Consider the following 10,317-nt stretch of genomic DNA (forward strand, 5'->3'; position numbering starts at 1 on the left):
AAGAATGTGAATGCTTTGAAGAGGGTGCAGTGGAGGTTCACTAGGATGTTGCCTGGTATAGAGAGTGCTAGCTATGAGGAGAGGTTGAGTAGATTAGGATTATTTCCATTGGAAAGAAGGAGGTTGAGGGGGACCTGATTGAGGCTGACAAAATCATGAGAGGTGTAGACAGGGTGGATAACGAGAAGCATTTTCCCAGAGTGGAGGACTCAATTACTCAGGGTCACGAGTTCAAAGTGAGAGAGGAAACGTTTAGGGGAAATATACATGGAAAGTTCTTCACAGAGATTGGTGGGTGCCTGGAATGAGTTGCCAGCGGAGGTGGTAAGGGTGGGGAACATCAGTTAAGGTGTATCTAGACAGATACATGAATGGGCAGGGAGCAGAGGGATACAGATCCTTAGAAAATAGGAGGCAGATTGAGATAGAGGATCTGAATCGGCACAGACTTGGAGGGCTGAAGGGCCTGTTCCTGTGCTGTAATGTTCTTTGTTCTTAACTTGAGAACAAGGATCACTGTCTATAAGAGTGAACTAATTTTTGTAAACATTCCAGAAATTAACCCACATGATGACTCAAACTTCTCCAACATTGCTCATGATAAAGCATCAGTTGTACACAGTATCTGGTTTGCTGAAACCATCCCTGGCAAAAGACATTGTTGATAGAAAGCAACAGAATCAGGTTTTCCAATAAGAGAACAGCGTCAAATGCTACATTTACCACAAAGGTCAAGAAGTGAAGGCAAGGAATTACACACTGATGAGAAATGACCACCAGCCATCAGAGTAGCACACACTGAGCCAGTGTCCTACATCATACAGGTGAGAGTAGCACACACTGAGCCAGTGTCCTACATCATACAGGTGAGAGTAGCACACACTGAGCCAGTGTCCTACATCATACAGGTGAGAGTAGCACACACTGAGCCAGTGTCCTACATCATACAGGTGAGAGTAGCACACACTGAGCCAGTGTCCTACATCATACAGGTGAGAGTAGCACACACTGAGCCAGTGTCCTACATCATACAGGTGAGAGTAGCACACACTGAGCCAGTGTCCTACATCATACAGGTGAGAGTAGCACACACTGAACCAGTGTCCTACATCATACAGGTGACAGTAGCACACACTGAGCCAGTGTCCTACATCATACAGGTGAGAGTAGCACACACTGAGCCAGTGTCCTACATCATACAGGTGAGAGTAGCACACACTGAGCCAGTGTCCTACATCATACAGGTGAGAGTAGCACACACTGAGCCAGTGTCCTACATCATACAGGTGAGAGTAGCACACACTGAACCAGTGTCCTACATCATACAGGTGACAGTAGCACACACTGAGCCAGTGTCCTACATCATACAGGTGAGAGTAGCACACACTGAGCCAGTGTCCTACATCATACAGGTGAGGGGAGCACACACTGAACCAGTGTCCGACATCATACAGGTGAGAGTAGCACACACTGAGCCAGTGTCCTACATCATACAGGTGAGAGTAGCACACACTGAGCACAATACCATCCAGACAAGAGACAATGGAGAGATATGAAGATCAACTCTTGGCAACCAAAGAGAATGTGCCAGGGATGATGTCAATTTATGATTTGCAAATAATATTTTTAAAAGATGTACCTGAGGACAGAACAATAACTGAACCATTTGACATTGATGGTACCTTAGTGGAGAATACCACAACATTGTACAAATCCCTGAATGCACAGTCACCTCAGGAAAAAAACGACAGATGGTGTTCCTACTATACCTAGATCATGATAGATTAAAGTCAACCAGATAAAGAAACAGACACCTGAGGGCGTGCCAAAAGCCACCGAGGAATTGGCATCCTCCAGAACATCTCACCTACTGACATATTGTTTTTTCTTTCCTCTTCTGAGAAAGTTCTAAATCCCCTGTTTATATATTTTTTTACTTCTGCCTAACAGCAGGAGTGCTTATTTCTTCCCCAGCACCCATGTTGTGTGTGTGCTGGTGTAGGATGCAGTGAAGAACAACGAGTGCAGAAATCTTTATTTATATTCCACCACCAGGAAGGAAGGAAGCAGCCGGGTGACCAGTGACACGCAGTACCCTTCACAACAAGAGCAATGCTGAGTGATCAAAAAAGTGAAAATGAGGGCAGGGATTAAATCAAAATAGAGTCGAAGAGAGAAATAAGATTAGGAGCATGTGGCTGAAGTGTAACCAAAAACACAAATGAAGGTCTTTAAGGAAAGCGAAAAGGGAATGCTGATGTCCATTTGAAATTCCACAATCTGCCATGGTGTGATTTGAACCATGCCCCCAATTGGCCAAGAGCTCTGGAATGCTCATCCAGTCACATTATCACTAGCTCATTGCCTTCTCGTATATAAAAGCTGTGTTTTTTCTGGGTCTGACTTCTACTAAAAAAGTGAACTTTGAAAGGGATTTTCCAGCTGAATTTCCATTTTGCCCAGAAATTCTCACTCAGGCCCTGTCTCACTCGGGTGAAGACTCCCTCACACTGATACTGTGCTTCTACCTCAGATGTGTCTCAGTGTGTCCCAATACTCTCCTTAAAGATCAATTTGGACAACTTCACCATGACAGATGACATGCTAACAGGCCTCTCTTCTTGAATGGAGGAGTTATATTTGTGACTTTCCAATCTGATGGAACTCTTCCTGAATTGAGAACACTTTGGAAAATTAACGCCAGCTCATCAACTCGTTTATTAGCAATTCTTTTCAAACCCTAGGATGAAGTTCATCAGGAGTTGGAGGCAGATCCAACCTCCTCAGTACAGTTGCAAAACTGGACTCAATGGGTCTCAGGGGGCACACTCTTCAGTGTTGGAGTCATACCTGACACATAGGAAGATGGTTGTGGTTGTTGGAGGGTCAGTCAGCTCAGCTGCAGGACATCTCTGCAGGAGTTCCTCAGGTTAATGTCCTCTGCCCAACCATCTTCATCTGCTTCATCAACGACCTTCCCTCCATTATAAGGTCAGAAATGGGGATGTTCACTGAAGATTGCACAACGCTTAGCACCATATACCACTCCTCAGATACTGAAGCAGTCAATGTTCAAATGCAACAAGATCTGGACATTATCCAGGCTTGGGCTAACAAGTGGCAAGTAACATTTTTACCAAACAAATGCCAGGCTATGACCATCATCAATAAGGGACAATTTGACTACCGCCCCTTGACTTTCAATAGTGTTAACATCATTGAATCCCCCACTATCACCAGTCTGCAGGTTACCATTGACCAGAAATACAATTGGTCTCTCCCTGTAAACACAATGGCTGCAAGAGCAGGTCAGAGACTAATAATGCTGCAGTGAGGAACTCCCCACCTGACACCCCAAAGCCTGTTCATCATCTAAGGCACAAATCAGGAGTGTGATGGAATACTCCCCACTTGCCTGGATGGGGGCAACTCCAACAACACTCAAGCACCACCGAAGACAAAGCAGTCACTTGATTGGCATCATGTCCACAAACATCCAGTCCCTCCACTGATGCTCAGTAGCAGCAGTGTGTGTACCATCTTCATGATGCACTGCAGAAATTTGCCAAAGATTCTTAGTCATGGCACCTTCCAAACCCATGACCACTTCCATCCAGAAGGACAAGGGCAGCAGATGCATGGGAATACTACCACTTCCTCTGGAAGCCACCCACCATCCTGACTTGGAAATATATTGCCATTCTGTTACTGTTGCTGGGTCAAAATCCTGGATCCCCTCCCTAAAGGCATTGTGGATCTACCTACAGCACATGGACTGCAGCAGTTCAAGAAGGCAGCTCACCCCCACCTTCTCAAGGGGGCAACTAGGGATGGGCTCAGACAATGACACCCACATCCCACAAATGAATAAAAAAAGGAAGTAATATATTGTTCATTTCATCCACCATTTTCTTATGATCTACTAATAATATCTCATTCTAATGTCTACCAACATTCACTTTACTTACTCTTTTCATGATGAAATGCCTGTAGAAAATCTTACAAACAGATTTTTACATTCCTAGCTTCCTCTCATTGATTCCTTCCTCCTTTAGTCTTTATCTGCCATACTTTATATTCTGATCACTTATCTGATCTGTTGCTCATCTTCACACTGTTATTTACTTATGCCCTATTTTTGGTATTTTCCCTAAGTCCTCTAATTACCACAGAGAATTTATCCTGTTATAGTAGGAATAGGAAGATAGAGCCACTGAGGAGCTGGTTCATGGGTGAAGGATTCACATTTTTGGATCATTGGGATCTCTCCTGGGGTAGAGATGACCTGTAGAAGCAGGATGAGTTCCACCTGGATTGGAAGGTGACTAACACACTGACAGGAAGATTTGCTAGTGCTACTTGGGAGGCTTTAAACCAGGAAATTGGGGATGGGGAGAACCCAAGAGATAGGAAGAAAAGAGAAAAGTCTGAGGCTGATGAATAGATAAGGGAAACGAGTTAAATAGACGAAGCAGACAAGAGGCCTGACAGGGAAAGCAGATGAACTCAGGGCTGGTTAGAAACATAAGACGGGGATATCATAGAGATTACAGAGACGTGGCTCAGGGATGGACAGAACTGGCAGCTTAATGTTCCAGGGTTTAGGAAAGGGGGAGCAGGACAGGATGGAGGGAGTGATGTATTTGGTTCGGGATACTGTTACCGCTGTACTTCGGGATGATATTCCTGGGAGATTGTCCAATTAATTTATATGGGTGGAACTGAGAAATAAGAAAATTATAACCACCTTGTTGGGCTTGTCTTACAGGCCCAGAGAGTCAAGGGGTAATTGGAGAAGTCAATATGTAAAAAGATCTCAGATATCAGCAGAAAAGTCGGATTGCACTGGTAGAGGATTTTAATTTTCCAAACATTAACGGGGACTGTCAAAATGTTAAGGGCTTGGATGGGAGCAATTTGTTAAGTGTGTACAAGAGAACTTTCTTATTCAATAAAAACCGAAATAACTGCAGATGTTGTAAATCAGAAACAAAAACAAAAATTGCTAGAAAAGCTCAGCAGATTTGGCAGCATCTGTGGAGACAAATCAGAGTTAGTTTTTCAGTTGAGTGACCCTTCCTCAGAATGTTTGCTCTGATTTCTCTCCGCAGATGCTGCCAGACCTGCTGAGCTTCTCCAGCAATTTCTGTTTTTGTTTTTTATTTATTATGTGAATATACCCAGTAACCTTCTGTTGGGAAAATGCAGAGTACGTGACCGAGGTTCAGTGGCAGAGCACTTTGGGGCCAGTGATCATAATTCCATTAGTTTTAATGTAGTTATGGAAAAGGATAGAACTGAATAAAATGTTAAAGCTCTGAATTGGAGTAAGACCAATTTGAATTGAATTGAATTGAATTCATTGTCCTGTGTACCGAGGCACAGTGAAAAGTTTTGTCTTGTGAGCAACACAGGCAGATCACAGAGTTAAGTAGCATCGATAGTAAATAATAGGTAAACAGCGGCAAAAACAAAACGCAGGTACAGGTGAATGTTAAGAGTTTGTGAATACATTCAGTTTTGAACCAACAGTTGGGTAGAAACTGTTTTGAAACTGAACTGGTGCATGTGCTTCTGTACCTTCTCCCTGATGGTAGAGGTTGTAGAAAAACATTGCCAGGGTGGGATGGATCTTTGAGAATGCTGGTGGCCTTTCCTTGACAGTGGGCCTGGTAGATGGATTCTGTAGATGGGAGGTTGGGTTTGTGATTGTTCGGGCCGAGTTCACCACTCTCTGTAACCATCTCCGATCCTGAATGGTACAGTTGCCATACCAGATAGTGATACATCCAGACAGAATGCTCTCGATGGCACACCTATAAAAGTTGGCAAGGGTATTTACCATCATGCCAAATTTCCTCAGCTGTCTGAAAGAGATGTTGTTGGGCCTTTGTAACCAGTGTGTCCACATGAAGAGTCCAAGAAAGCCTGTTGTAGATGACCACTCCCAGGAGCTTGACACTTACCACTCGTTCCACCTCTGTGCTGTTAATGTGGAGGGGACATGAGTAACGTCCCGCCGAAAGTCAATAATTAGTTCCTTGGTTTTGTCGGCATTGAGAGCTAGGTTGTTCTCAGTGCACCATTTTTCCAGGTCTTCCACCTCCCGTCTATAGTCTATTTCAACGCCATCTGAGATTCGACCAACTTTGATGATGTCATCAGTGTACAGTTGATTGGGGGAGGTTATTCGCAGATATGGGGATGGTTGGGAAATGGGAGGCCTTCAAAAATGTGATAATGAGAGTTCAGAGGCACTATGTTTCTGTTAGTATGAAGGTTGGTAGGTGTAGGGAATGCTGGATGACGAGAGAAATTGAGGCTCTGATCAAGAAAAGAATGAAGCATGTCAGGTATAGACAGCAGATCCTGAAGAGTATACAGGCAGTAGAAGGGAAGTCAGGAGGGCAAAAAGGAGATATGAGACAGCTTTGGCAAATAAAGTTAAACAGAACCCAAAGCAATTCTATAAGCATGTTAAGGGCAAAAGAGTAACTAGGGAGAGAACGGCGCCCCTTAAAGATCAACATGGCCATCTATGTGTGGAACCACAAGAGATGGATGACATACTAAATTAATATTTTGTGTAAGTATTTACTGTGGAGAAGGATATGGAAGCTTAGGGAACTTGAGGAAATAAATAGTGATGCCTTGAAAAGAGGAGATGTAGGAATCTTAAAATACATAAAGGAAAACAAATCCCCAGAATCTGATCAGAAGTTTCCCAGAACTCTGTGGGAAGCTAGGGAAGTGACTGCTGGGCCCCTTGCTGAGATATTTGTATCATCAATAGTCACAGGTTAAGTGCCAGAAGGTTGGCTAACGTGGTGCCACTGTTTAAGAAAGGTGGCAAGGAAAAGCCAGTGAACAATTGGCCAATGAGTCTGACATCAGTGGTGGATAAGTTGTTGGAGGCAATCCTGAGGGACAGGATTGACATGTATTTGGAAAAGTAAGGACTGATTAGGGAAAGTCAACATGGCTTTCTGCATGGGAAATAGTGTCTCACAAACTTGATTAAGTTTTTTTGAAGTGGCAAAGCAACTTGAGGGCTGAGCAGTATGCAGACTGTAGGAAAGCATTTGACAAGGTCCAGCGTGATAGGCTGATTAACAAGATTAGATCACTTAGAATCAAGGGAAACTAGCCAATTAGATGCAAAGTTGGCTTGAAGGTAGGAGACAGACGGTGGTAGTTGAGTGTTGTTTTTTCACTGGAGACATGAGACCAGCGGTTGTCACAAAGATCAGTTCTAGGTCCACTGCTTTTTATCATTTATATAAATGATTAGGATGTGAATATAGGAGGTTAGTAAGAATATATATGGTTAGTAAGTTTGCAGATGATACCAAAATAGTTGGTGTGATGGAGAGTGAAGAAGATGCTCAAAGTACAATAGGATGCTGATCAGATGGGTCAAGGAGTGGCAGATGAAGTTTAGTTTAAATAAATGTCAGGTATTACATTTTGGTAAGGCAAACCAGGGCAGGTTAATGGTCCTGGAGTGTGTTGCCAAACAAAAGGATCTGGGGGTGCAGGTGGATAGTTCCTTGAAAGTGGCATTGCAGGAGGACAAGAAGGCATTTGGTAAAAACAATGACTGCAGATGCTGGAAACTAGATTCTGGATTAGTGGTGCTGGAAGAGCACAGCAGTTCAGGCAGCATCCAAGGAGCAGCAAAATTGACATTTTGGGCAAAAGCCCTTCATCAGGAATAAAGGCAGAGAGCCAGAAGCGTGGAGAGATAAGCTAGAGGAGGGTGGGGGTGAGAGAAAGTAGCATAGAGTACAATAAGTGAGTGGGGGAGGGGATGATGGTGATAGGTCAGGGAGGAGAGGGTGGAGTGGATAGGTTGGAAAAGGAGATAGGCAGTAGGACAAGTCCGGACAAGTCATGGGGACAGTGCTGAGCGGGAAGTTAGGAACTAGTGTGAGGTGGGGGAAGGGAAAATGAGGAAACTGTGGACTTCAACAGTGACCAAAAGAGAAAATGCTGGAAAATCTCAGCAGGTCTGTCAGCATCTGTAAAGAGAGAAAAGAGCTGATGTTTCGAGTCTAACTGACCCTTTGTTAGCTCTTTTCTCTCCATCCAGACACTGCCAGACCTGCTGAGATTTTCTAGCACTTTCTCTTGTGGTTTCAGATTCCAGCATCTGCAGTAATTTGCTTTTATTTAGAACACTGGTGACAATACTGCTTACAATTCTAATTGCCTTTCTATAGGAAGGATGTTGTTAAACTTGAGAGGGTGCAGAAAAGATATACATGTATGTTGCAAGAACTGGAGGGTTTGTTACATGGAGAGGCTGAATAGACTGAAACTTTTTCCCTGGAGTGTTGGAGGTTGAGGGGTGACATTATAGAGGTTAGCAAGTTTTGAGAAGATTATAGAGGTTCATAAAATCATGAGGGGTGAAAAGCCAAAGTTTTTCCTAACGTGGGGAAAGTCCAAAGGTGAGTGGGGAAAGAAAGGACTGAGAGGTAACCTTTTCAAGCAGAATATGATGCGTGTATGGAATGACTTGCCAGAGAAAGTAGCGGAGGCTGGTACAATTACAATATTTAAAAGGCAAATGGATGGGAATATGAATAGGAAGGGTTTAGAGGGATATGGGCCAAGTGCTAGCAAGTGCACCACCTCTTTCTTAAGTCTCTGGATGAGCAATAAATGCTGGCCCAGTTAGTGCTGCCGAGACCAGGCATCCCACAGTTGAAAGAAAAAGGGACGAGGTTAAATTGGGATGTCTAGTTTGGGTGGACAAGATGTATCGAATGCTTTGTTTCTGGGCTCCATGACTCTATGGTGTGACTGTATCCTTAACAACAATTGAGATTTATTAAATATATCATCTTACTTGCATGACATTGTAATCTTTTGCTATAAATTCTGCATCTTATGGTCCTACTACCGATGAAGGAGCAGCGCTCCAAAAGCTAGTGTGTTTCCAATTAAACCTGTTGGACTATAAGCTGGTGTCATGTGATTGTAACATTGTACACCCCAGACCAACACCAGCTCCACTCTGACCCCACCCTTCCCCAGGCCCCGCCCACACACTCCGCCCCGTCCACGACATAGGCCCCGCCCACAGGCCCCGCCCCGTCCACGACATAGACTCCGCCCCATCCCAGTGCCTCGCTCCCAGCCCCGTGCCCGTGCCCCATTCCCAGTCCCCGCCGCCTCCCCAGGTCCCGCCTACAGATACCGCCCCCTCCCGTGTCCCGCCCCTTCCACTGCCCCCGCCCCAGGCCCCGCCCCCGCACCCAGGCCCCGACCCCGCGCCCAGGCCCCGCCCCGCGCCCCCTGCTCCCTCCCCCTCCCCCAGGACCCGCCCCCGCGACCTACCCCCAGGCCCCGCCCCGCACCGCACCGCACCGCCTTCTCCCTCCCCCAGGCCCCGCCCCGCCCACCCCAGGCCCCGCCCCCGCAGCCCCTGTTCCCCAAGCCCCGCCCCCTCCCCCAGGCCCCGCCCCCGCGCCCAGCCACGCCCCCGCGGTCCCCTCCCCCAGGCCCCGCCCCCGCGCCCCCGGCCCCTCCCCCAGGCCCCGCCCCCTGTACCCTCCCCCAGCCCCGCCCCATCCCCCAGGCCCCGCCCCCCGCGCCCCATGTCCCCTCCCCCAGGCCCCGCCCCCGCGCCCCCTGTCCCCTCCCCCAGCCCCGCCCCCGCCCCCGCGCCCCCTGTCCCCTCCCCCAGGCCCCGCCCCGCGCCCCCTGTCCCCTCCCCTCCCCCAGGCCCCGCCCCCGCGCCCCCTGTCCCCTCCCCCAGGCCCCGCCCCCGCGCCCCCTGTCCCCGCCCCCAGGCCCCGCCCTCTCTCTCACACTCTCCGCTGTCTCCTGATGGCGATCCGGCTCATCTTCTCGGTGTCTCTCGGCCTCTGGTTCCTGGCAATCGGCCCGAACCCGGGGACCGCGGTCCTGGACCCCGGCCTGAGCTGGAAGAACCTGTCGTGCTCTGCCTGCTGGGGCCTCTTCACCGGCCTGGACCTGGCGCTGAAGGTAGGCCCGGGGACGGGGACGGGGACGGGGACGGGGACGGGGACGGGGACGGGGACACTGGGGGGACACCGCCTCCACCCCGCCCCCCCAACCCATTCCCTCCCTCTCTCTCCCCCCCCCCCCTCTCTCTCTCCCCCCCCCCTCCCTCTCTCCCCCCCCCCCTCCCTCTCTCCCCCCCCCCCCTCCCTCTCTCCCCCCCCCCCTCCCTCTCTCCCCCCCCCCTCCCTCTCTCCCCCCCCCCTCCCTCTCTCCCCCCCCCCCTCCCTCTCTCCCCCCCCCCCCCTCCCTCTCTCCCCCCCCCCCCTCCCTCTCTCCCCCCCC

General features: G+C 48.1%; 1 protein-coding gene across 1 annotated transcript in view; it reads left to right on the plus strand.

Annotated features, from left to right (window-relative positions):
- The first annotated feature begins 9,811 nt into the window (after positions 1-9,811).
- smpd1 (sphingomyelin phosphodiesterase 1) overlaps positions 9,812-10,317 on the plus strand; it is a 14,094-nt gene continuing 13,588 nt past the window's right edge. Inside the window, exon 1 of the mRNA XM_072576639.1 lies at positions 9,812-9,996. Within this exon, the coding sequence (XP_072432740.1) occupies positions 9,838-9,996 (159 nt within the window). The 5' untranslated portion in view covers positions 9,812-9,837. The remainder of the gene's footprint in view (positions 9,997-10,317) is intronic.

Source organism: Chiloscyllium punctatum, chromosome 9 (genome assembly GCF_047496795.1).
Source record: "Chiloscyllium punctatum isolate Juve2018m chromosome 9, sChiPun1.3, whole genome shotgun sequence".
Lineage (NCBI taxonomy): Eukaryota > Metazoa > Chordata > Chondrichthyes > Orectolobiformes > Hemiscylliidae > Chiloscyllium > Chiloscyllium punctatum.